This window comes from Eublepharis macularius, chromosome 12, assembly GCF_028583425.1.
Source record: "Eublepharis macularius isolate TG4126 chromosome 12, MPM_Emac_v1.0, whole genome shotgun sequence".
NCBI lineage: Eukaryota > Metazoa > Chordata > Lepidosauria > Squamata > Eublepharidae > Eublepharis > Eublepharis macularius.
Window position 1 is genome coordinate 61,743,968 of NC_072801.1, and position 27,894 is coordinate 61,771,861.

The 27,894-nt window shown below is 45.3% G+C and overlaps 1 protein-coding gene across 1 annotated transcript in view; it reads right to left on the reverse strand.

Moving 5' to 3' along the window:
• Window positions 1–1,584: 1,584 nt before the first annotated feature.
• Window positions 1,585–27,894, reverse strand: part of PRKCG (protein kinase C gamma) — a 42,253-nt gene continuing 15,943 nt past the window's right edge. The window contains exons 3-18 of the mRNA XM_054993152.1: window positions 22,705–22,787; window positions 20,891–21,002; window positions 17,974–18,105; window positions 15,298–15,454; window positions 15,060–15,194; window positions 14,540–14,627; window positions 14,248–14,277; window positions 12,515–12,652; window positions 11,549–11,722; window positions 11,326–11,417; window positions 9,264–9,326; window positions 8,820–8,958; window positions 6,747–6,827; window positions 5,264–5,371; window positions 4,647–4,787; window positions 1,585–3,371 (exon numbers count right to left, since the gene is read on the reverse strand). Of these exons, the coding sequence (XP_054849127.1) occupies window positions 3,141–3,371; window positions 4,647–4,787; window positions 5,264–5,371; window positions 6,747–6,827; window positions 8,820–8,958; window positions 9,264–9,326; window positions 11,326–11,417; window positions 11,549–11,722; window positions 12,515–12,652; window positions 14,248–14,277; window positions 14,540–14,627; window positions 15,060–15,194; window positions 15,298–15,454; window positions 17,974–18,105; window positions 20,891–21,002; window positions 22,705–22,787 (1,904 nt within the window). The 3' untranslated portion in view covers window positions 1,585–3,140. The remainder of the gene's footprint in view (window positions 3,372–4,646; window positions 4,788–5,263; window positions 5,372–6,746; window positions 6,828–8,819; window positions 8,959–9,263; window positions 9,327–11,325; window positions 11,418–11,548; window positions 11,723–12,514; window positions 12,653–14,247; window positions 14,278–14,539; window positions 14,628–15,059; window positions 15,195–15,297; window positions 15,455–17,973; window positions 18,106–20,890; window positions 21,003–22,704; window positions 22,788–27,894) is intronic.

Here is a 27,894-nt window from a genome sequence, read left to right on the forward strand (position 1 = left end):
AAACCACCACAGAGCAGAACTGTATTTTAAGTTTAGGATCTGGATGCGGGAGGAGGAACTGGGATTGAAAGGGTCACAGGAAATTATTGGAATGGTCAGTTGATGGGGACTTGAGTGGGATATTTTTTGATATTTTCTCTTATGAAAAAAATGGCCAAAGAGCACCTGCTTAAGATTACCTAATGCACATTAGCTACTCTTTAACATTTAACCCCACAAAAACATCTTTTTGCTCACACATTCAAGACAGATAATAATGAAAGAATAGATTTCCACACGCACACACATACCGACAACTCCTTCAGTGCAGATTAACACCTGGAGTTATGTAAGAGGGTGCTTGGTTGGTTCTTAGTCTTTCCCCTTCCCTGGAGGGCTGCTCCCCTTCCTTTCTTCTGTTGTGTCCCCAGAGCCTAAGCTCCAGAGGGGGTTGCCACACCTTTAGGTTTGTTCTTCATGGTTTGCATGGAGAAACGCCCTCCATGCAAGAACTCGTCCCAATACTTCAGTTATTGTGACTGCCTGTGGGCCAAACTAGAAGTAACAAATTACACTTGAATGGCAAGTGAACAGACTCGCATGTATTCCTCCCTTGTTCACTTGCACTCCACATAGTGATCGAGTGGAGTGCAAGTGAACAGGGAGGAATACATGTGAGTCTTTTCAATTGCCATTCAAGTGTAATTTGTCACGTCTAGCTTGGCCCCGAGTATTCTCAGGAACCTCGCTGGAAACTAGTAGCTGTCAGTAAGGGAAGGGGGTTGAAAGAAGGGGCAATGAAGCCCCAAGCACAGAGCGATCAAGCGCTTGGTTGTGCTAATGACTCTGGTGGAGGCAGGACAATGGTTTACCACCCTATACCCTGCTAAGTATGTCACCCCCAAGAAAGGAGAGGGGCAGCTAAATTGCTAGAATGAAAACTCTACCTTTGAGAAAGGAAGAGACAGTCAGGACATCCCTAAGGGATGAGAGAGACAGATGTTAGTTATGCTCAGAACATGAGGAAGAAGCTGTCTTAGCTTCCAGCTCCTCAGACGGGCACAAGCTGTGATGGACTAAGCTCTTACCTAGAGATTCCACCTTGTCCACACGGCTAGGGACAATAGGGAGAAATAACATGAGCACAAAGGGTCAAACTAGACATCCAAATTTGTAAAGAGATGGGTCTGGAGAATCCAGACTTTGGTTCTCCACAGCCACACAGCAGTTGTGGGGAATGGCTGTTATGGCTGTTAAAAAATAAAGGAGAGCCCAAACGGTCTCAGAATGTCATTGTGAAGGAAGGAAGACCTCCTGCCTCCCCTGCTCCAGCCATTTTCCAAAATAATGAGCAGGGTGTGACTTTGTTTTTGCTCCTCCACATGAAGTATGTGCACAAGGAGAAGTAAAAACAGGGACATACCCCCCCCCATGCTATTTTGACATGGGGGAACAGCTTGAGAGAAAGCAGAAGCTCTTCCTCCCTCAGCGATGTCGTTCTGAGGAACCCAGACCAACTCTTTAAAAACCTGCACGTGTAGTTTGACCCTAAGGTAATGCTGAACTTTAAACTATTGCAACTTCAAGTACAGCTAGCCTGTCCTAATTTAGCAGTGCTTAGCATAAGTTCCAAGTGTAGGGAAAAGAGACTGAACATTCTCACCTTTTCTTTGTTCCCTTGCTCAGCCCAAATAGTTGAACAGAATATCTATACTCTTTTTATTCATGTATTAAACTTTCTTATATTTTGAACATTCTAAGCCCAATCTCTGGAAAGGCTCCACACCTATTCAGTCTTGCTCCCTGAAGTGTGGTAACAGGGAGAGACAGCAGGCAAGCTCACCATCCCTGGAGCAAGGATAGCTAGAGTTTGCAATGCTGTGAGAGATTGCGGCGCCTCTCAGTATGCTCCTACAAGCAAGCATGAAGGCAGTTAGGTGGAGCCTCTAAATAGCAGCGCAGGTACAGAGTGCTAGATGTACAACTCTGTTTAGCAGGAGATACTTTCAGAGTCATTGGTGGCATTAGGAGTTACTTGGTTTGTTTTTAACACTCCTGTGGAGCAAGAGGAAGGGGCAGCATCACCAGCTGGAGACCTGGGACAGCCAGGGAGTTTTTCCAACTTTCAGGGTCCAACCAGAAAGAGCAGGGAAAGGCTTGCAAATAGGCTGAGAACTTCTGTCAACCACCAGCCCAGCTGCCTCCCCTCACCCTACCTCCCCAAGTGCCACAGCAGCTGGGAGCCATGGCACTTTGGGTACAGGTGGCAGAATGCAGACATTCTGGTCCTAAGTCCTGCCCCTTCTCTGGTGGGCTGACACATTACAGACTCTTGTTTTCTTAATAGGTCACATACCTGCCTTACAGTAGTTTCTTACCTCCCCATCCCTCTGGTTAAATTATGCCTAATGTATTCCCCTTATTTACTAAAGAAACTAAACCCTGTTGAAGAAGAAAGCCAAAGGTAAAAAGTCATATGACTATTTGCAGGGGAGGAGACACCAGGTTGGTCTGGTTCTGCCAATACCTTTTGATCTCCATGCTTCATCACACAGCCCTGTTTCATCATGCTGTTATTCGGTCTGCTTTCCAACGTTTTATGATCATGTAATCTAGGAACTGGTATGGCAGAAGAGGACATGAGTGGCTTCTTGGCAAACCTAGGCCACAGCCCACCCGCCATCCAGTCCCTTGCCCTAAATTAAGCACCCAACACCTTTCCTTGGCCCCCTGCCACATAAGCAAAATATGAAATTAGGCAGAAGCAATTCCATGGCTAGGCAAGTTGCCATTACCCTGTATTAATGCTAGCACAATTTGCTTTGTTTTCGAGAACACAACTCTCAGTTAAAACTTAGGGAGGTGGGAACAGGTGAACTTGGATGGAGGGGGCCTTCTAATCGACCAGCTTCTCTCTCTCTCTCAAATATATATACATGATATATCTAGTATGATTCTTTCTTATCCTTGTGGATTTACTTTCACCTCATAGAAGAAAGGAGGATGGAAGCAACACACTGGAGGAGATGGTAATAAAATATTTTAAGGGGATGTTGGTTAAGGTTGGGTTTCCAGGTGGTCATTCTCTTGAGAGCAGAGATCTACGGGCAAGGTTTGGTTTAGGGCTGTTAGGGTCAAAGGTTGTTATAGGGTGAAGGTAGTCACACTAGGGAAGTAGGGGATGGGAGCATTCCCGTGGGAGAGAGAGGCAGGCTAGTTGGGGAGAGACTTCCCCTCCGCAGCGAGGACGGGTGTACAAATTCAGGGTTTATGTAGGTGAACCCCTGGAATTCACTCTGGTCAATGCTTGCAAGTACCAGTTGGTCTGGAGGCGTCAGAGCTGGCGGCGCTCGCGTGAAAAACTTGTCAAAATTTTCACCACTCCGGCCACACTGGAGAAAGGGGAGGGAAGAAAGGGGGAAAGGTGGGTGGAAAAGAGAAACGGAAAAATTACCTTGTAGCTGTTTTCTTTAATCACCCCACCCCACTACCTTTTTCATTTGCTCAGTCTTTTTGTTTAATAACAACAACAACATTCTATTTATATACCACCCTTCAGGCCAACTTAATGCCCACTCAGAGCAGTTTACAAAGTATGTTATTATTATCCTCACAACAAACACCCTGTGAGGTGGGTGGGGCTGAGAGAGCTCCTAGAAGCTGTGTCTGACCCAAGGTCACCCAGCTGGCTTCAAGTGGAGGACTGAGGAATGAAACTCGTCCCATGCTCTTAACCACCACACCAAACTGGCCCATCCTCTATCTCACACACACAAACTTTTAACTTGCTAATGTTCCAAGGAGAGTTAGGCTATTTAATGACATTTTTAAAATTAAAATATCACATGCAAATACTGAGTTTTTAGCCAAGATGTTTTTCCCAATTCTGTTACCTCCCAAGTCTTGTTTACTAAATCTTTTTATTCTCAAGAGAAAGAAATGGAAAGATAAACTTTCAATGTAACAATTAAAGCCTTCGAAAGCAAAAATAAATCACTTTTGAAAGATTCCTATATTTACATTTTGGGACAAGAAAAGAGGGTATCAAGGAGAAATGTTTTTATGAGGTTTCAATTCCAATGACATTTCAATGTCACAGTGCAGGAAGCTGCTATGAAACTCTATGCCAAGTGAGATCAGTAATGAAGAAAAGCAACATTTTAAAATGGAAAAAAAATTGGCATTTCAGAAGCTTCATACTTGATCTTCCGGGTGTCGCAATTATGAGATCATTTTTTCCATTTTAAAGATTTGGAGGAGAAGTGACAAGAAAGGGGATGGGGAAGCAGAACAAAAAAAAATGCATCTAGACTGCTGTTGGTTTTTTTCCTTTGTGCATAATAAATGTATGAACAGTTGTACATCTTAGAGAGGATGATTAGATATGAAACCAGTTGTGTCTAAATGCAGAATCACATGCACCAAGAGAGAAGTACTGTTAGAGCAAATTGTATGTGTGGTAATGCATATGTAAACAAATGTGTGAGTATGTACATTAATTAATGTATCTGTAGCCATGCATCACATGCATACAGTCTGCGTTTGTTCTGATGTGCGGGACAATATGAGCATACACTTCACTTGTGCATGCATACATGTAGACCGCAGACAATGCGAGTCTGTTTCCCTGAATGTGCCTGAATGAGGAAAGCTTTAAAGCTACTCACTGGCCTGGGAATGAAGGGAGGGGCAATTTCCAGCTGTTCCAGTCTCTCCCAGTCCATCCAGCGGAAAAAGCCATGCTCGCGAATGTCCCGCTCTCCATCAGGCCCTGATCCTAGGCGCTTCAGCGGATGCTTGGTCAAGAACTGAGCAGAGAGACACAGAGAGAGTTTGCTAGTGCAGACTTCTGTTTCTAAGGAGCTCGGGCTCCAATCAAAGACTTCCGGGTGGGTCACGGAACTAGATGTTATCTCAGCAAATGCCTGCCCTTCAAGTCACATTTTTTCAGAAGCATGCAGAGGTACTAAGTGTTTATAGGGGCAGGTGGGCAGGCAAGAGACAGGAATACTTGATTCCATCTGTCTGTGCTGTTTCTGCCCATTTCGAGGGAGAACCAATCAGTGAAAAATAGCATGGGGAAAAGCAGCAGCGGAGAGGTATTTCCTGTTCATTCATCAATTTTCTACATCAAATCCTACTTCCGCATTAACATTAACACAGTAACACTAACACACGGAACAAACTCCTTATTTTCCCTCATAAGATGTAGTCTCACCCTTAGCATAGCATCAATGAAGGGAGCCTTGCTCCTCCAGGGCATGAATTCAGATCAAGGACTTACCCCCTTGCAGATGGAGACGGCTTCTCGTGAAAGAGATTTGGGATAGGACACCGTATGTTCCATGATGGATTGGAACAGTTCATCCTCATCTTCTCCATCAAATGGTGGCTGCAGGTGGAGAGAAAAGGGAAAACAAGATCAACATAATTCCCTTCCAGGTCTTCAGGAGGCAGCTTGTAGGTAGAGTTTAGTCTATGAAACACCTTTTCCTACTGTGGAATTCTGATTCAAACCCAGGCTAGATGCTATTATCTGCTTTGTGTAGGATGTTAAAGAGGTTGCAAGCACAAAGGAAGAAAGATATGCCTTTCTCACAAGGGGGGTACAAGGATGCACAGGGAATGCACAAGTTGTGTTTCTTCTTTCCATAATTCCAGGCTTTCATGCCAATGAGGAATTGGATACCTTGCCTCTAGGATCTCAAAGACACAAAGTCCTGCAAGTGTGGACAAAGGCAACACTGCTCACCAGGACTGTAAATTCTGCACGTGCGTATGTGAAGCCTCTCTATTTAATATGAAGTGTCATCCTAAACAAGCTTACCCAGAAGTAAGGTCCACTGAACTCAATGGAATTTACTCCTAAACTGATGCCTTAATTTATTCCCTTTCTCATTTAATTCTAGGATCCACTTGGAATACAGGACTTTCTATGTTCTGAAAGATCTAATAAGATCAGTTTTCCTTAGAAGTCACTCCAACTCCCTTTTACTAGATCTATGCACCTTGGAATCTGGTCACCAGCATATTTGTAACAAGCTTGGATCCTGATCACAGTACATCAGAGTGTTCCTGCGTGACAAAGGGAATAGTAATGTACTTTAATGGCTGCAGATATCCTCTTAACGGTTTTGTTCAAGTGTCCATAAAGGTATGGAAGAGAGGAACCCCCCCAACCCCAGCTCAAGGGAAGAGGAGGAAAATGAAAGCACAGCACTGAATTTCTGGGAGAAACAGAGAAGCATAAAGTGAAGCAACCCCTTAGCTGAGTTGGTAGAAGAAGCACCTTATAAACATTCTTATTCGAACAGCGTTCTAATTAGACACTTAAATACAAGTCTCTTGCAGATTCTAGCCATCCTGGAAAATCAATTACATCCAGGGGTTTTTTTCAGCTGGAACGCAGTGGAACAGAGTTCCGGAACCTCTTGAAAATGGTCACATGGCCGGTGGCCCCGCCCCCTGATCTCCAGACAGAGGGGAGTTTAGATTGCCCTACGCGCCGCTCCAGCGGCGTGTAGGGCAATCTAAACTCCCCTCTGTCTGGAGATCAGGGGGCGGGGCCACCGGCCATGTGACCATTTTCTCCGAGGGCAACTCACTGAGTTCCGCCACCACTTTTCCCAGAAAAAAAGCCCTGATTACATCAATATCCATTGTTCGCTATCATTCTTGCTTATCTCAAAGCCTCATCTGCAGATCTAGCAGCAAGTTCCCCCGATCCCCTAATGATAGTGAAAAAATCCTGTCTGGAATCCACTCACCTGCCCAGCCAGCATCTCATAAAGGAGGACACCAAATGACCACCAATCCACAGATTTCCCGTAAGGCTGGTAGGCGATAATCTAAGACAGGGAGAAATGGGAGGTGAAAGAGCTGAGAGCTACTAGCCCCGGATCCTTTGTAAAAGAAATGGGGTCAACTGGGGCCCAGAGTGAATTGGTTGGATTACACCGCTATATTTGCATTGTTTTTAATTGTGTAATTTGCCTCGAGTTCCAGCAGGAAAGGCAGACTGTAAATGAAGTACAAAAATTCATTCATTCATTCATTCATTCATTCATTCATTCCAAAGGCTTTAAAGTCCAAGCTGAATGCAAAGGATGCTCTTCCAATACTTCAAACCTATGCTAAAATAGCTAGAAGCAACACAATATTGAATAAAAACTAAGTCATCGTAAAAGCAGCAAAAAAAATTAAAATAAAGCAATATACATTCACCAAGAAACATCTCAGCAGCATTCCAAAAATTTTTTTAAAAGACCTCCATGTACCTAAAACATCAAAAATAGTTTCAAAGATTTCCCCCCTTCGCCAAGGAATGTTGCTCCAGAAGGCCAAAAGAGAAAGGCCCAAAAGGCAGGAAATGCCACAGTTTGGGTACCACCCCTGAAAATTCTCTGCTGTCAGAACACACCAACCTCACCACTGACACAGCAGGCTGTCATAACAGGGCTTCACTAGCTGATTTCAAGTCCCAAGCAGATACATATGAGAGCAAACAGTTATTTGGCTACCCTGGTCACATCAAGTTTGACCCTTCAGTTTTCAGAAATCTAAATATCCTCAAAATGGGCCTGGAAATTAGGGTCGAATCCACATTACTCATTCTAAGTCGCATGTTCCCTGCATTCCCCACGCAATCCCGAGTGCCGGTCACATTACCTCATTAAACAGATGCATTTCATTCGCATTTCTCCCAAATATGTGGTCACAGGTTTTCAACGGGAGTTTCATGGTGACCGTGAACGGGCCAATGTGCAATTTACGCGTTTTTTTTAAAAAAACCACCCCCCTTCCTGTCTCTCAGGCCGTTCCGAGAGTTCCTATTGGCTGATTCAACTTGCAAGTGCTCCATAGTCTGCAAAAGACTGTTTTTGACTTCATAGCATTGGATTTATTGATTATGCTGTTTCTGAATCAAATCTGGTAGTTTAAAAAATCATTTTGGGGTGAATCCATCCTCAGAACGGACTCGCGAAACTTCCTTTTTAACTGTTTTTTATTTTTTTTATTTTATATTACTGTAATATCGAAATTACGAAATATCGAAATAATGACACTCCAAGGAAGTGAAACTTCAGTAAAATTCAGGCACTGAACTGTCCTGCATAGGAAATGCCCACGAAAGCTTCCCACATGCTTCCAAATTTCCAAAAAAGAAACGGGAGAGAGCCATCAGTGCTGTCAGTGGGGGAAAGAGAGGCATCATTATCTTCAATGATGTTTCTTTATAAGGCAAGATCGAAATAACGGAAAAGTGCGCTCAAAAAAATTTTTAAAAATGGGCGGGAAAAAAAGGTCCCGCCCAAAAAAGCGGTTTTTGAGCGGCTGTGTGACCGGAGGGACGCGCGAGAAAGACGGATTGGAAACAGGAATGTGAACGAAGAGGAAAAAATCGCGGATTGGAGGCAAACGGAAGATATCCGATAAACATGCGGGTAATGGGTGAATGTGGATTCGACCTAGGATTCCAGAGTTTTCTTGACCAGCAGTTTGGGTTAGAGTAGAAAGAACTTAACAGCAACATTTGATTTATTTATTGCCCTTCAGGACAACTTAACACCCACTTAGAATGGTTCACAAAGTATGTCATTATTATCCCCACAACAATCACCCTGTGAGGTGAGTGAGGCTGAGAGCGCTCTGGAAGAGCTGTGACTGACCCAAGGTCACCCAGCTGGCTTCAAGAGGAGGAGTGGGGAATTGGACTCGGCTCTCCAGATTAGAGTCCTGCCACTCTTAACCACTACACCAAACTGGCTCCTTTAAGATTTCTTTAGAAGAAACTAGCAGTCAGATGGGGAGGGAGATAAAGAGCTAAGAGCATTCTGTACCTCTGGAGCAATGTAGTCAGGTGTTCCGCAAAAGGTCCGGGTGGTAATACCAGGAAAGATGTTTTCTTTGCACATCCCAAAATCGGTGATCTTTATGTGACCGTCAACATCCAACATGACATTATCCAGTTTCAAATCTCTGGATAGGAAAGAGAGCGTGCATACAACTGGAACACTGTTTCCACTAGAGGGTGCTAGATTATCACTAAGATAATGTGGCTCAAGCGGACCATCTGGGAACAGGATGTGGGCTCTTAAATGGTGATCTTGATTTTGAGAGGGGAATGGGCTACCGTATGGGTTAGAGCATTATTCAAGGGAGAGGGGAAGGAAGGAAGAAGTAGAAGCCAGAATCCTGGGATTCTTGGAGAGATGGGATTTGTAGTGATGCTTGAGCCAGGATTCCTGCGACTCCCATGCAGGTGAAGGAAGGGATGTACTTACCTATAAATAATTCCCTTGTTATGCAAAAAGAACAGGCCAATTGCAATTTCAGCAGCATAAAACCTGTAACAGGAAAGACGTGGAGGGGGGAATGAGAGAATAGCAATTATACTAAATTAGTCACATCATCCAAAGGAATGTTCATGTAACGATTGAAAAATACAGGCTGGCATATCACATCCTCTCAAGAGAAGCCTGTATCTGGGAGTTTTTCCACACATTACTTTTTCCTGCGGGCTTGCTTTGTTGTAACATTTCAATGGCAGTAAGAGCAGTTTTTATTTCTGGTACAAACATCAAGAAGCTGCAGTATATTTTGGCTTCCTGCTTGGATTAAAAATATCCACATTTATATCACCATTCACATGTTATTGTGGGTACAAGCTTTCTGACATAAATATTCATGCACCAGCACTTAACTCAGTCCTTTAATATGCAATAGCACAAGTAGTTATTTTTAAAATATAAGGATTTATCATAACTTACATAGCACCATCAATGCAGCAAGCATTTAAAGGAAACAATTCCAAGGAGCGTAAAATTTAAAATTTGACACAGAAGAGGAAGATGGAAATAGCGGAATAATACACATTTAGCTCAGTTATACATACTTAACCTTTATTTTCAGTCAGGGATAAGGATTAAGGATGAATAACACTTGAGCCTTAGCAGTTATGAAGTTATGAAAATACATTCAGATGTAATGTGGAAATGACCGTAGGTCAGGAACAGAGAGATGATGGCATTTTTAAAGCCATAGTAGATAAGGCAGAAAAGATTAGTGAATAGGCTCGTCCACATTTTTGTAAATACATATTAGCATTCCCCTTTCCCCAGGTGGCTGGTTTGAAGACTAAGAAAGGGGTATTTTCCCCTTTCCTTGGTTGGAGGAAATGCTTTCCCCACAATTTAAATAGCCTCTCCAAATCCATAAAATGAGTTGCACTCTCAAGCAGTTTTGCTGAGGGGAGGTACTTACATCACAGAACAGGTCCTGGAAGAAAGGGTTAAACAAATTCTCTCCCTGCCCCCCTCCACTAGCAACTCAAAGCCTGTGGCTGCTAAAGAACTTTTTAAAAACCAAGGAAAATTCTCATCAGATCTTTCCTTCAGTTTGGCTTTTGGCTCTTAAACAAAGAGTTCTCCTTTCCAAGGTGACTTGCCTGCCTTCTCATTCTCAAACTGCATCTGCTGGTAGTTTCAGAGACAGGAGTCCCTTGCAAAAAGAAGTGCAAGCGGCATCCCTGTGGCTTCAAAGTGTAGCAAAAGGTTACTTCCTGTTGTTCATTTGTACAGACCTACAAAGCCCATGCCTTTTGCTTTTTTAGGATGGCTGGATGCTGGCTTTCAACTCCAGAAGCCGCTCAGTTACATAACTTTGTTGGAGTGTACTAATTTTCCATGAAATCGAAGCCTGGTTAAAGACACATGCAGTAGAATAAGGCGGCAGAACATACTGCACTACTGCACATTAGGGGTAGGTGTGTGGGGGTCGGGTCACAATTTTTAAAAAAACAAGCAATTGAGGATAACGATCCTAGCTTTGCTGTGCTAGTTTCCACTTGAAGCAATTTTCTTTGTTTTTACACAGAGGAGCGCACATAAATGTGATCTCCCACCAGCAACCTAAAGTGGTACAGTCACTTCTTCCACTTGGGGACTGTATCACCCCATTCCGCTGCAGACCAGGCCACACTCACCTCTCTGACTTTTCTGAAAGAGATATTGAAATAGATCTTCACATATGCTCTAAAGCAGAGTCAGCTCCAGGATTCTGGAGGACCCCCATGAAAGGGTCCCCTTAACTTGGAAGAAGCAGAACAGGCAAACTCTCCTGCCTCTGATCCTCTTGAGCTATGCAGAGTGTGAATGGGGATACAGTTGGAGCAGCTGGCCCCTTGCTGGCTTGGAGGCCCTAGCTGATTCTTGACCTCGCCACCCTGTGCACTGGCTCTGCTCTTAAGCATCCCTTGGTGTGATCACCCATTCAGTGATACCGTTTAGTGATTACCCAGGAATACACAAAACACATTCCTCATCAAGATTGCAGAGACTCACGTACATGGCATGAGGTTCTTTGAATTTCCCAACCTGCTGGATGTGGTACATGAGGTCTCCTCCATTGACGTACTCCATCACAAAATAGAGCCGGTCCTTGGGGGAAAAGACCACGGGGTGCATCAGTTACTGCTTCAAGCTGACAAAGAGAAGGACACACCTCCTCTTAATAGAGTCTGTCCCCGTCCCTCTCCTCGCTATCCCAGGTAAGAAGCCACAGGGTTTACCGCTGTCTGGAAAGTGGAATGCAACTGGGTTAGGAAATGGGGACGGTCCCCCATGGCTAAGACCCGTTTCTCCACCATGGTACATTCCACATCGTCGTCTTGGATGATCACATCTTTCTTGAGGATCTTGATAGCGAACAACTCCTCTGTTCCACGTCGCTCCGCCAGCATCACCTGGAGGGAAGGAGCCACCAAATGTGCCATTTGTACCATTTCCTCATCCTTCCTCCAAAGAACGTAGGGTGGCGCATGTACTCTTATCATACCCTTTTTAGCCTTGGCACAATCCTTTAGACTGAGAAAGACCGAGCTCCATGTAGATTGGAATCCAGGTCACGTTACTACATACACACACACACACACACACACACACACACACACACACCATTTTCCTGATCTGAAATGGCCCTGGGAGCCACTGTTTGGCTTGTTAGGAAAACTTACGTGTTGCCATCCGGGCATTTAAGTTTCCCTGTTGAGGGGAACAGAAGCTCCCCAGACCGTTTCAGGTCAAGAAGATAGTTGTTCAAACCCTTTCTCCTGGCACATGGCGATCCAATCCAAATCAAGCCCTTGTGCTCCCGGGAGCTGAGTTCTCAGCATGAGACTCTGGATACACATCTGACCCAAAGTCCTAACAGAAGTCAGTGTCCACTACATGTACTTTCTAATGCCAGACTCCCATAACCCAATACAATCCAATTGACAAAATTCCCTTCCTAGCCAGTATGTTTTTCAGTGAGTTAAAGCTGGTATGATAAAAACACTGTTTCCTATGATGAGCGCTTGTATATTGTCCCGGCATCATCCATGCTTCAGTGAGTGTTGCAGAGGTCTAATAGAAAAGAGTCCAGTAGCACCTTTAAGACTAACCAACTTTACTGTAGCATAAGCTTTTGAGAATCAGAATTCTCTTCGTCAGACCATAACACTGCCTAGTGACAGCACCCTCCCCGCTACACACACCTTGCCAAAACTGCCTTTGCCCAACACCATGAGAAAGTTGAAGTCTGAGATGTGGAAGCGGTTGGTGCCAAAGAATGCGCCGCGCTTGGAGTCTGTCGGGCTTGGGGACGGCGATGAGATGGGGCCATGACGAACTTTCTGCAAGACACAAGAAGTGGGGAAGAGGGAAAGAAACACAGAGAAAGACAGTTGAGAGTGCCCCCTACTGGCTCAGAGTAAAGACTGCAAGAACTGATGCTGCAGTTTCTGGTATACTGATACCACAGTTGCACACTGGCCTTGACATACCATATCCCCAGAGGTGCACCCCCTTACTGGTATTGTTGAAACAGCAAGCAGCAGAAATCTTCTAACTAGTACAGGCAAACCTTAAAACCCTGCACATGTGCCAAAATTCCCAGAGGGGCAGGGAAGTTTGGAAAACTTGTACATGAGCAGTAAACCAGTTTTGCCACATTTAGGTCCATTCTTTACAACAGGGGGTGTTGGCAGTTTGTGGAGGGCCAAGGCATTTCTCAGTGTGACAGTCCTGTGTATAAGCAGCCTTGTCTCAGAGATCTCCAGACGTTTCTCTCTCCTCCTCTACCCCTTCCCTCCCCACACCACGTACTCGCTGGTCTCAGCTCAGCTGCTTCTGTAGGACTCAGAAGTAGGTTTTAGGACAGTCAAAAAGAAATAGTTCTTCATGCACTGCATAATTAGTCAGTGGAATTCATGCTGCAGAAAAGACAGAGAGGCCCACTAGCTAAGAAGGATTTAAAAAGAGGATTAGGGATATTCATAGAGGATATGTGTAACCATGGTAAGTTGCCATGATGACTAAGGATGGAACCTCCATGTTCAGAGGCAGTATACCTTTAAATAATAAATGCTGGGGTTAAAACAACAAGGAGTGGCTGCATCTATTAACGGTGAGCTTCCCAGGAACTTCTAGCTCCGGGGTCCCCATAGGCTTCCCAGTTGCCTGCCAATGGTGGGCAATCTCCTGAAGGTTTGCCCTACCCCCACGGAGATCACCTACCACTGGCAGGCAACCTGGGAAAGTGCATACTGGGCATGATCCCACTTAGCCTTCACTAATTGGAAAAAGGAATTTGGCACTTAGCTTCATTTGCTCAAAAACAAGAGAGACCTTAAAACAGAATGACTGGCTAAAATTTAGGGGGCTAAAGTTAAAAGACCTTGCATGCCACTTGTTAGCAGGCTCCAGTTGGTCAGAGAGGCCTCTGCAAAAGTATTAGGGAGCTGCTTCCCATAAGCCTGAATTGAGTTTTATTACTGGCCTGGTTTCAGATCCAAAACAAAAAGTTCTCACCACATGTGTAAGCAAGGAAATATTTTTAAACAATATATTCATTTTAAAAGGCATCCTGTTAAGCAGAGATGCTGCCTGAAATGTTGAAGAGATACCATTACAGTAATGCATAACCTCACTCTCTGATCTTCTGTGGTTAGGTCTGCCTCCTCTGGCAGCCATTTTGCATCCACCACCCTGTGTCAGAATTCCAAAGGGGCCTGCAGGCACAAAATGGTTGGGGACTCTGCTGTAGCCAGGTAGCTTACCCCTCCCCCAACCTATTGTTACAATTTCTGTTTTTTTCCTTCCTGCCTTTTATGTACTAGAGATCAGCAACAAGACAGGCTGATGTTCTTATTGGCAACATGGAGAAACCTCTACCTCTTCTCATTTTACCAGGAGAAACAACAGAAGAAATCAAAGTAATCCCAAATACCTCATATAGCTCCAAAGGGAAGTTGCAAGCCTGCCAAAACAAAAAGGTCATCAATTACGTAATGCCCACACACACTTTGACCCACCACTTGGTCAGAAATTCTCTCTTTGTGTGCTGAAGTACAACCACTACGCCTCCCTCCCTTCAGATCGAAAGTGGTCCTTAGGTATGCCTTCAATCACAGTAGTGCCCCCTAGCTGTGGAGTTGTGTATGCTCTGCGGTTGGGCTGGGCATGGCACATGGTAGGGGAAGCACCAATCCGAACAGTGTCAGGGAGAGCCACGAGGTTACCTCGAATTTCTGCAGCAGCCCACAGTTTTCTGCATCAGCCACGGGGACACTATAATATTCGCCCTCCTCCTGATTGAGCAATTTGTACCTGGGACAGCAACGCAGACAGGGACATCGGGCAGGGGGAAAGAAGGGAGATGAACAAGAGGAGGGAATAGGTGGGGAGATGAATGCAGGAGAGGACAGCAGAAGGAAAAGAGAAAAGAAGAGTGGACAGGAGTAGAAATAACAGATTCGATGGTTTAGACAGTTTTATATGGCAGTGGGTGGAGCATATGATAGATAGATAGATAGATAGATAGATAGATAGATAGATAGATAGATAGATAGATAGATAGATAGATAGATAGATAGATAGATAGATAGATAGATAGATAGATAGATAGAGAGGCAAACAGATAAAGACCCAAAGAGACGCAAAGACGCACGGGAAAAGAAAGAGAAAATGAGCTCCCCGTGGTTCCCTAAGCTGCCCCCTGATTCTCTTCCACCTTCGTTTCTGCCCCCCATTCTTGCTTACCAGCCTTCCAGGGGAGCCTTGAAAAGCTCAGAGACACCGAAGGACATGGCCCCCATGAAATCATTGCGGGTTGTTCGGTCCCAGTCCCACACCTCGATGGAGAGACGCCGCTCCATGTCACCCGGCTGCAGGTTGCTGTGTGGAGCAAAAGAGAGATTTCAATTAAAAAGTCAAAACAAAAACAGAAAACAGTCCCTTTGCCAGCTAAGCTCTTCACTTGTGCAACTGGCGCACTTACAAAACAAAGGTTTCATTCCACACTGGATTGAGGGTAGATCGAACAGTCCGGGTCTTCTGCTTTGTTAAATTCTTTGGATCAGGAATAAGCTTGAGTTTCACGTAGGGATCAGAGAGACCATTGGGATCCATCGGAATCAAGTTCAGTGCTTCAACCACTGACAAAGAAAGGACAGGTACAGATATGTGCTTTGCACTGAGATGTCACAGACTGCGCTTCTTGCATTTTGTGGGGTTTTGAGGCTCACTGTTTACAATTTTGTTTCTCTATATTCGTGACTGTAGGTGTGCATTATGTACCTGCCAGCTGAGAATACACTTCATGCATCTGATAAAGTGGGATCTATATCACAAAAACTTATACCACTATAAAACTGGAAACTTTAAATAACTACGAGATTCCTTTTTTGTTTCTTCTGTAACAGACTAACATGGCTATTCTGTGTAAACATTGAAGGAGAGGAGGGTTGGTGGTGCAAGGAAGGTCTCCTGAACTCTAGATTTGGTTGGAGGAAGGTTCTCCCAAGTTCACACCACCTGCTGCTGTGCACAAAAATTGCAGCGACAGCAAATTGCTACCCCCCATCACATGGGGGGGGGGGCATGGGATGAAGGAGATAGTAGAGAGGGGTGGCTGAGGAAATCCCTTTATGTAAAGATACCAGTGATGGCTTTCTTCTCACCGCCTACATGCTGGTTCCAGGAGGGAGAAAAAGAGAACGAGAAAGAGTGCAGAGGAAGGTGTGAAAAGAAGAGGCGGGGATGTCAAGTTCTATTGCTAGGAATAGAACCCAGGCATCCTGGCTCCCAGCCTCTGCTAACTCACTGAGTCCCACACTCCACCCGGGCAAAATCAGGCACCCTGTTCCTGGTACTGTGCTTGGTTTCACCAGACTTTGTTCCCTTGTAAACAGCCCAGGCATTCTGGGTCTCAGTCTGACCCAGCATCTGGTCTGTTTGCCTTAAAGAGACAGAGACAAAGATACAGAGAGAGAGAGAGAGAGAGAGAGAGAGAGAGAGAGAGGAAGGAAGGAAGGAAGGAAGGAAGGAAGGAAGGAAGGAAGAAGTTGTATGAAATGCTAGAATAAATGGTATGTACATGTATACTAAAAAAAACTGCACCAAGATAGCTCCATACCTGAGCTAAATTCAGCTGGAATCTTGTGACCTGTATACATCAACTGAATGTGATTGAATTATGCAAATGAAGCAATGAAGCATATATTTGCATTATCTAGTCTACCCCTGCCTGCGTTGCCGAAGGACAAGAAGCTATAAAGAGCATGAAATTCCACCTCCAGATTGCCAGAAGTCCTAGAGCACCCCTGCCTCTTTCTGCGTTCCACTGATTGTCAAGCATCACTTGTTTTTTTAATAACCACAACAGGAATAATAAACTGCGAAGACTCTAGCTGGCCACAGTGGGAAGCCAAAATCTGGCCTAGATGAACCCTCCCTTAGCCAACCCTGCCAGGCTCTTCTGGCATTCTTATGACAGCGTGGTTGCTTCCAGAAACATGAAAGCACACCTCCGCCAAGACAACAGCAGCAAAGGACATGGGAACAGGTGAGAATACCATACACAAATCTTCTTTCCCGTGCCACTGACTACTCCTTCCCTCATGTATAGTTAGCTCCCTGGGTGTAGAATGTAGCATCTTGACTCCTTTAGCTTTCATTTTTAAAAAACAAACAATATTCTAGTCCTCATAAAGGCAAGCTTCAGCTAGCAGAACTTCAATCACAAGAGGATTTTCTGTCTGTAATTCACTAAACTGGCCCCATGACTAAGTAGAACAGAATAAATTATACAAAAGACAAGCAAGTATTTGCGAAATTGCTCATCATGCACAGTTAATTCAGGTTACTAATCTTGGCTTTTCCTAGAAAATAATTTGGATTTACTTTTTAAATACAGAGGGTATGTATAACCCTAGGATACAGCAGGGTATAAAGAAGGTTTTCAATGATGATTTTTCACATTTATCTAACTCTTTCGAGTGTTCAGAGTGCTTCACATACATGATCTTTTTGTAAGGATTACAAGTAGGTCAATATTAGTATGCCAATATTGCAGATTTGGGACTAAGGCTGAGAGAGAGAGAGAGAGAGAGAGAGAGAGAGAGAGAGCAGCTTGTCTCAGGCCACAGCAGGGTGGAAATCTGAATGAAGGTCTTCTTGATTCGTAATTCAGTCTCTTTGAGCACACACTAACAGAACGAAGATCACAGATCTCCAACCATCTGCAAAAGCAAACTGTGCTCACACGCAGCCCCCGTTTGAATTGGAGCCATGTGGGGAGGAGATGTGAGATTTAACCCTTCAACCCTCATTCCATTTTGCCAGCTGAAACCATGCTTCCCATGCTGTGATTACTATTTTATAGGGAAAAAAGATGTGCCCTATTAGCAACCCATCTTTTCCCCCTTTAAAATACCCCAAACAGCTCAGATAGCTTGGTTTCAATTAGCAAAACCAAGTAGGTATTCTGGCTCTCTCGTCCCTGCAAACTGGGGCTACGTAAACATACAAATTGCCTTTTACAGACAGATGGAGATCAGTGATCTTCCTCAGGTCTGATTCTGCCATTCTATACTACCCAAGCTCATCAAAGGCAAAAAAAGGAGGCCCAGCTGGGCTTAAACCATTCCCTTTCCCCCCTGGCTCTACTCCTTACCAGTCACATGGATCTCATCACTCCCAAATGTCTCAATGTGGAGTTTCATGCGCCCTCGGCGTTCTGTATGATCCACACCACACAGACTGGGCACACAATGGACGCAGCGCTTGTGCACATTCATCTCACAGCCTGCAAGGGGTGACCAAGGTGGGTAAGTCAGCGAGGATCAAGTATCCCTAGAGTAGTCAGTCACTGTGTTCTCTAACCTCCACCCCACTCCCATCCTATAACTTCATATCACAGATAAGCATAATGGCCGTTTCCACACATCCTTAAAGGAATGGCCCACTCACAGAACGCTGGTGGTTTTTCTCCTTCACTCCACATGTCTCAGATTTCAAGGCAGTAGCAGGCTGTTTGGCTTCCATCTCTTCAGCGCCTTTTTGAGGACACAGAAAACTGCAGGAAATTGCGTTCTCATAAAAGGTGCCGAAAAAATGGAAGACAAACAGCCTGCTACCGCTTTGACATTGGAGACGTGTGGAGCGAAGGAGAAAAGCCGCTAGCATTTGGTGAGTGGGCTGTCCTTTTAAGGACATGTGGAAACGGCCATGTTTGCATGTGACAGTGCTCTCCACTTTTGGAGAATCTCATTTTCACCACCGCTACTTTGCCCACCCCACCCCCCTTCCATATTCATGAAGTTTAGAAAACCCACTGAGGTCAGAGATTCCATCTTATGAATGAAAGCTACAGTCATTCGCCTTAATGAAAAGGCAAAACAATTTGACAAGGATTTGACAAGGACTTTTCCAAGAGAGGAACTCCATGCAATAAAGAAATGGCATCCTTGCTCACTGGCATATACTAAGTCAAGCACCCAGATCCATTTGGTACCACAAGGTGCAATGGGTTCCCCTGCCCAAATCTCTCTACTTTTGTCCTCCAAAGCCTCTAGTGTCCCCACTACTTCCTCACATATTGCGCCCATGCAGAAGCCAAGAACATGTGGCCCATTCTCTTACTGTATACAGCACACTTGAGTGACATCAAATCTGGCATTTTCTATTTTCTGGATTCAGAATTTGCAAATGGCTGTGGGTCTGAACGGTAAAATTTTACAAGATCCTGCCATTACGTGCCCAGGAAAAATCTGGTCAGATGCTATCTTGCTATAGTGAGGTGTGTAACATTGCATCAGGCTCTCTCCATATGCACACGGAAAACGATTCATTGATTGTAATGGAAGTGAGTTATGACTAACTTTATAACCATGACTAAATCCTATTGAAATCAATAAGATTTAAGTTAATTGCAACTAAATTTGATTAATTGGTTTCAGCAGAATAAAGTGATAGATTCCAGAGGCTGTACAACAGATTGTACTAATTTAGACTGCAGTGCGGGGGTCGGGGGTCGCATTTTTTAAATGCTTCTCCAAATTAAAAACAAACTCCTTGCAATAAGAAAACTAGTGCAGGTAGGTTGTAACATACCCCCTCTTCTTTCTCCCTGATATGCTGATTTTCTTCTTGGAAAGATACTTTCATGTGAAACAGCATTTAAAAATGGTATTGCCCACTTGGAAGTTGTACAGTCCTCTCTCTCACCCAAGACTCTACCATCTCATTCTGCTGCATATGTTTCTGGGAAACTTGTAAACTTGCCCATTGTTTTCATAGAATCATAAAGTTGGAAGGGACCTCCAGGGTCATCTAATCCACCCCCCGCACAATGCAGGAAATTCACAACTACTTCCCCTTCCTCCGCACACACCCAGTGACCCTTGCTCCATGCCCAGAAGATGACAAAACACTGTCAGGATCCCTAGCTGAACTAGCCTGGGGGAAATTGCTACCTGACCCCAAGGTGGCAATTGGCATTACCCTGGGCATGTAAGAAGGGGCCACAAGAACTAAGCACTGATGTAACCATTCTGTCACTTTAGCCAGTCTTAATAAAGGGATTTTGTTATTGCATATGTAGATCCATCCTAAGTTACAACTAATTTTATTTAGACTAGAAGTGATATATCCAGTTTGTAATAATATTTTTATAACATTCTCCTAAAGTGTTAAAAAAAATCACAGTCATAATTTGTAATCTGTACAACCATCTGCTAAGGTAGTCCAATACACACAGCAGATATTTAAAATATTTATAAGCCTGCCTTTTTCATGGCAACTCAGGGCCTAAAGGCTTTGATCCTATGACATCATTCCCCTCGTGGGTCTCTCCTGAAAGCCTCCACAGTGGCAATCACTTCCTCTGCCACTAGCACTCTTGCATGTGGAAAATCAGTGTTTTCCAAAGAGCCCTTCAGTACATGGAAGTGTTAGTGGCAGAGGAAGAACTCTCCACGGCAGACAAAAGCTTTCATAGCAGCCAGAGAGAAAAGCAAAAGGAACGATGCCATAGAATCCAAGCCAAAAAGTATTACTGAGGCTGGTGGTGTTTAGTGACTCACCCAGGGCTTTTTTTCTGGGAAAAGAGGTGGTGGAACTCAGTGGGTTGCCCTCGGAGAAAATGGTCACATGGCTGGTGGCCTCGCCCCCTGATCTCCAGACAGAGGGGAGTTTAGATTGCCCTCTGCGCCACTCGGCGGCGCAGAGGGCAATCTCAACTCCCCTCTGTCTGGAGATCAGGGGGCAGGGCCACCAGCCATGTGACCATTTTCAAGAGGTTCTGGAACTCCGTTCCACCATGCTCCTGCTGAAAAAAAGCCCTGGACTTACCTAAGCCTATCCAGTTCTTTCATGACAGCTGAGATGTGAACAGTTCAGAGTATGTACCCTTACTGTCTATAACAACTCTGGGACAAAATAGGTGCTTGCCCTGGAGAAATGCTACCATAATTACAGCCCAGGGTAATCCATTCAACTGGGCTTAGGTAAGTGTGTGTAGAACTGAAGTCTTGATCTTTTAGGTATGCCATGAGAAACCACACAACTTCAAGCGGGGAGGGAGTACTTACAGGTACATTTCATGCCCTGGTGCACTAGCCCATAGAGGAGTGAGCCACAGTGATCGCAGAATGTTGGGCTGCTGTAACTATGGATCTTGAACTTATGCTTGCTCCGGGGATCCTGTAAAATGGAAAATCCATAGCAACGCACAGTCAGTTGCTGTAGACACTAGGACTGTAGACATTGTTCTCTAACGCACAAAATCACATGGCTCATGCCCCATCTCCCTCCCATCTTTATCCTCCAGAAACTTCTGCATTTTAGTTTTCTAGGGGGTTCTTAGCACCCTCTCTCTATATTTTAGTAGTTGAATGTGAGAACATATAAAAATTAAGAAGCACATGAAAGGCAAAAGCATAGCAGGTTGCACATTTGGATTTCCAATTAATGCACATTCTAGAGTTCAATTGTCAGTGTTCACAAATGATACACAAATGCAAAAGGGTAAACAATATACATTCCTGAATTGTCAGAGAACCATGTGGGAATGTGTGTGTCAAATCAGGGTGCACGCTGCCAGCCATGCTTATGAGATGACAGTGTGTATATATGATGGCTACCATGAGGACAATAGTACCATTTTAAAATGCTGCGAGGGGCCCGATTTGATCAGGCCCATTGCATGGAGAGCTGAGATGGTAGTGTGTCCCCCCCCCACAACACCTTATCAAATATTGACCATCCCCACACTGCAGCTGTTTCAGCACCTGAAAAGACACAGGAAGGAAACAAGAATGGCACACTAAGGGCCCAATCATGATCGGTCCCTTGCAGCATTTTAAATGACAGAGTGCTGTCACATCTAATTTGGTCCTAAGAGTATGAATCTCTATGAACATGTAGGTGGATCTGCCCACAGGAAATAGTAATTCTTCCCCCCCACCACCAATTTTTATTGAAATTAAACAATATACAATTAAACACATATACAAAGTATTGCTACAACATTATGTATAATTATCAGGTTAGTCTGTTACAAGATACTTTATACTTTGATGTACCAATCTTTATAACTATTTAGCATTGTGAGACCAGAGCAGCTTAAGGAAATAGTAATTCTGTGAATACCACAGGGCAAAAATATGAAGCATAGGTCTCTCAGTGGCTACTAGCCATGGTGACTAAAGGGAACCCCCACATTCATAGGCCGTATTCCTTTGAATCCCAGTGCCAGGAGGCAACTTCAAGGGAAGGCCTTGGCCACTATGCCCCGCTGTTGGCCCTCCAGAGTGACTGGTTGGCCTCTGTATGAGACAGGATGTTGGACTAGATGGACAACTGGTTGGATAAAGTAGGGCTCTTCTTAAGTTCTTCTTCTTATGCTCAATATCAGGAGCAAAACTAGGGCTGCAGCAACATAAAAATAAATAGCTGAATGTAAAGCAAATTAAATTTAAAAGGACTTGTTGTAAAGGCTAGTTTGGATACAAGCCGATTCCAATCTTGTTTATATACAACACCAAGTTACTGCTTGCGCAGCTTATGCATCTGAAGGTTGTGTAAATTTGTGCAATGCACAATTAACTGTGTATGTGTGGTAGAAGGAGCAGAGGGAGCAGACAAGACAAATCCTCTTTTCTTCTCTCGCTCCTTCCACGGGATTCCAGGCCAAGGACAACAGAAATGGGACAGCGGTCCCTCTATCAGCTGTATAAATAGTAAGGAAACCGGGACACACACCTGCAGTGGTGGCAAAACCCAAAGTCCTGGCTCCTAAACTGTTCCCCCCCCCACACACAAACAGTAATCTATCCATTAGAACCACACATGCCCCTTTGAGAAGTTAGGTGGGACCCTGAGGCAGTGGGGGAAGGTCACTTACATCTGTCTGGGGTCCTTTCCCAGCTCCTGGACACTCAAAGGTAACAAATTCATGGCATCTCTTGTGTAAGACAAAGCTGCATACTGAGTTAGAACAGAGAAGGGGTGGAGAGGGAGCATATTAGAAAAGGAGCATGACAGAGATTAAGGAGGAACCAAATATAGGAAGTATATTTAAATATAATAGGCAATGGGGAATGGAGAAGAATGAAAAAGCGGGGAAGAAAGGAAAAACAGAGAAGAAAATAAATGTTAGACATTGTTTATTGGACAGAAGCAGGTGGCTGGGAACATGTTTGCCCCAGATGTCTGGCAGCCTAAGATAGAAATTCATACCCTGATACTCCATGTTAAATAATCTGGAGTAACTACTATCACCCACTCTGTCGAGTCATAATTGCTGTAGGAGATCCCCCATAAATCTGCCATGAAATAGTGAAGGAACGGCTACTCTTTTAGCCACCATGTGGGCATGCCTAAGTGACTGTTGATCTTGGGCATAAACTTGGGCTACCAATTTATGTCTTCTCAATTCCATCACCGCCCCCAACCAGCTGGATCCCATAGAATGGGATTTCTCAGGACGGAGAGAAATGCAGGGCATCAATCCATGAGGGCAGGTTGAGAGGGGCGACTTTGCTCTCCCTTCCCCTCTCTCCTCCTGCCTTCAGCATCTCCAGGCCTGAGATTTGGAAGATGGGTCTCCATGGCAACAGGCAGGGGACAAATCCACAAGTACCCAGCACAGTAGGGGAGGGGATTGGACTGAGTTGGAGGGGGCAGGGATGGCTTGGCTCAGGCATCGGCAGAAAGAACTCAGGAGTCCTGGCTCTGAGTATCACCCTGCTTTAATAGACCCCCCCCCCAGACCTGTTCCCTTCTCACAGTCCCAAGAGCTCAAGTCTTCTCTCCCGTGTATCTTTCTGTTAAAGTCCTGATTCAAAGAACCCAGGAGGAGTCCTGCTTCCTACCCACTCCCACCCAAGTACAGTTACCAGTTCCTGAACTGGCCCCTTGATTCATCACCGTTAGCTGGCGATCACGTTTCTCCTCTGTGGTTGCCAGCTTCTCGACCACCCCATGTAGCTGTGTCTTTAGTAGAAGCTTTAGCTGCAGAAATTATCGGGTGACATTCTTCAGGAAAGAAACATTACTGCCTGCTAGCTGCTGCCTTGAAAGCGGTTGTTAAGGGCACAAGTACAGGTGCCAGGTTGGCAATCTTCTTTCTCTCCATGTCACCAAAAGCTTCCGTTGGTTGCATTTGCCAGACACAACAGCAAGCCAAGCAAGGGTTTTTGTTTCTGTGTTTTTTTCCTGGCCAGTTGGCAACCTTACTCCTCAATCTCTCTCCCGTGCTCAGTCACTTCTGTAAATGTCTCTGGGTTCCTATGGCAACAGATCTGCCAACTGAGCCTTTACCCCTGGGGGAGCCATTGTCCATCATGCACAAGCGAAATATCATGTGAAGGGAATAGGGGGAGAGGACATTTACAACACCTGGAGGGGAGTGTAGCCCATTTGACTACATCAGATCAGAGCATGTTGGGAAACAGGACTCCTGGGTTCCATAGAAGAGAAGAGAAGCTTGAGAAGTTAGAACACTCAATAGGTGTGGGAACAAGAATTCTCAGGGTGAAAGATGCACAGTGGGAACAGGTGAATATGAACTGGGACAGCAGTTGATTGGCAGGTGTTGATAGAACTGGCAAGACGGGGGGTTGCTTAGCGATCTCTATGGCAGCCAAGAGTGTGGTTTCTTAGCAACCAGCAGGTCTGGACACAGATCGCTGAGGATGTGTTTCCAAGATTGTAATAAAGTTGGAGAGGGAGGGGAGACCCTGGCCTTACAAGCTGCCCATTGATGGGTAATGGAGTCTTATAGCATTTTGGAAAGCAATGGAGTAGAGAAAGCACAGTACTAAACTGCATGCACCTTAGAATATGATTGCAAAAGGCAAGGGTCTTGCAAATACCTGTCCAGGTATATAAATGTGCAAGTGCTGACTTGCAGACAAGAATCTTCTCAATTACAACTTGTGAGGGAAGAAATTCCACAAGGGAGCATATGTGCCTGCCCTGACAAAGCATGCATACATACATACATGACAAAATGTATACTTGTGAGAGAACGTCTGCTTTTCAGCCTGAGCATGCGTGAAAGAAAGCAGTACGCATACATGAAAGGAGGATACATGTTAGAGAGAGGGCATATTCATGTCTATGTGTGCATGTGATCATTGTGAGAGGTTCTGTCCACGGAAGAGCATGGGCATTTGGAATTTTTATCGGTCTATGCAATCACATGTCAATGAGAGCTATTCAGGGCAATTGGGCCTATGAAGGGCTTTTTTTCAGCTGGAACATGGTGGAACAGAGTTCTGGCACCTCTTGAAAATGGTCACATGACTGGTGGCCCCGCCCCCTGATCTCCAGACAGATGGGAGTTTAGATTGCCCTCTGAGCTGCGGCGCAGAAGGTAATATAAACTCCCTTCTGTCTGGAGATCAGGGGGCGTGGCCACCAGCCATTTTTGCCAAGGGTGATATAAACTTTTTAAAACTCCCCCCTTGTTCCAGCTGACCCAAAGTGACATCATTGTGCGGTCCTGGGAGCGCGTGCACACTTTGTGCATGCGCATGTGGTACCAGGGGCACCACCTCCCGCCAGGAGTTGCCTGTACTGGCAACCCACTGAGTTCCACCATCTCTTTTCCCAGAAAAAAAGCCCTGGGCCTATGTGTAAATAAGAGCCAAATTACATGCAATGCTGAATCTTCTACAATCTTCTGCAAGGACCAATGGGAGGGAGGTGCTTCTTAATCACTTTCCTGCCAACAGCTTTTCTGCTAACACATATACACCAAGCTACTTTTCTCCCGTGGTGAGGAGTAGGGTTACCATCCCCCTGCCCGGGGTGGGGGATCCCCCGATCCCACTCTTTCCCCCCCATGCCCACACACCCCGTGCTCCCTGAGGCGCCCCCTCCCCGGGTGGTGCGGCATGCCCCCGAGTGGGGGGCGCGCTCCCATGCCATGAGAGCGGGTGGCGGCGGCAGAGAGAGAGCAGGTGGCAGTAGCAAGAGCAGGCCACTCTCACTGCTGCGGTCACCACGGGCTGCTCTTTCACTGCCGTTGCTGCGGCCGCTACAACCCGCTCTCTCGCCACGACTACCACCACCGCCACCGTCCCTGTGCAGCCCGCGTCAGCAGGGACAAGGGGAGCAGCAGCAGCGGCAAGCTGCAGTGTCCGTGGCCCGTTCTCTCGCTGCAGCCGCCGCTGCCCCTGTGCAGCCCGCACCAGCAGGGACAAGGGGTGTAGTGGCAGCGGTGGCAGCGAGAGAGCAAGCTGCCTGCTCTCTCTGCCCCTTCCTGGCATGTGTGATGTCATCACGCAGGGCGCCCTTTGACCCTGCGTGATGACATCACTCCTCGCAGGCAGCCGCAGAGTAAGAGCCGGCAGCCCAGTCTCCCGCCAGGAAACTTGAGGGACCTGGAAACCCGAGGAAGGAGAGAAATACAAGACCTTGCTCTCTCCCCCTGTAAAGCAAAAAGCAGCTTACGATGGGCAATTTAAGCAGAAAAATATTCAAGGGCTAAGAAGACACGCCCCCCCCCCCCCTCCGCCAGTATTTCACAGAAGCTTGCAGCCTCCACGGTTAACATCTTGTTGAAGAAAAAAAGAGCACCAGGGGAAAACTTCACACAATTCTACCATAACACAGACATCAATTTCCATGGAAGAGTCTGTGACTCAGAGTATGAAAATCTGCTTGGCATGTGGAAGGCTGTAGGTTCAATCCTCAGCGTTCCCGGTTAGAAAGGTCAGATAGCAGGTGATATGAAAGACCCCTGCCTGAGACCTTGAACAGCCACAGCCAGTCTGAGTAGACAATACTGATGGATCAATAGACTGATTCAGTATAAGGTAACTTCATGTGTTCATGGAAGAATAAAGTGTAGCATGGGGTGGGGCGGTTGGGCAAGAACAAGCAGTCCAGGAATCTGTTGCACGTATCAGATGCTCAGTTTGTGTCATCATGGTGGAATAAAACTCTGTTTGCAGTGGACCAAATAAGTTAATATTCAATTCCTGTTTGCTACTAGGGATACAAACTGTAAAAAGGAAAATATGCACCTCCAGACAGGCATAGGACACATACTAGGAGCCATGGCCAAGCAACTATGTTTTCCCCCTTCCACCACCCCCACACTTGAAACTGACAGAAGTAGGGTACGACTTTCCACACATGCACTTGAATGCTTCTGCATTAGCAAGCATAACCCCAAGGCACGTGCATAACAACCATTCTAAGTATATTATCTGATGGTCTGTGCAAGTAAGCTAGATAGGAGGGAGGTCAGGTGAGCCGGGAGCAGGTGCAAAAGAGTCGGTAAATTTGGAACTATGTGAAAGGGACAAGGGTAGCAGAAGAGGGTGAAGTGTATATAAAATGCAAGGAAAATGAGAGAGAGATTTCACAGCCCTAAAATAGATGGAAAAATCTAGTTCAGCGAAACAATAAACTTGGCTGAGGGGCCAATTGTGTGAACTGCCTGATTAAGAAGGGAATTAGGGAAATTAGAAGCAATTTTTCCCAGCCCCCATACAATCCCGCTTTCCTCCTAAGAACCCAAGAGTCCTCCTGAACTCCAGCTCTACCCCCAGGCACCCCTGCTGTAACTCACCAATAGTAATTCTTCTTTAAGGTGGCCAACTTGTGAGCCAGTCCTTGTAAATAGCCCTTTTGACAGCAGTTAATAGTTGACTGCGTTTATTTATTTGCCATGGAAAGCTTCATGTAGTGCTTTCTGTGTAGCAGGCCAAACTGTTTGTTTTCTAGGCAGTTGGCAGCCCTGGTCTTCTCGCAAACAATCCAGGAGTCCTGGCATGTAGTATCCCTTGTGAAGGGGGGGGGGGGGACCAAGGGTGTTCTTATTCCCACTCAGTTGCCCTCTTGTTATTAATTTTACAATATTTATACCCCAGTCTACCCCCCAATGAGGACTTAAAGCAGCTTACAATATCATTCTCTTCTCCTCCATCTCTCAACAGAGGCTCTGTAACTTTAAAAGCCATGTGACAAGCAGAAATCCCACTGGTGCAGTTTCCCCATTTCCTGCCAGGGAAAAAGCTACACTTGAGGAATACCCGTCAGTTGTGATGCTGTTGTACATAAATTACAAGCACTTATG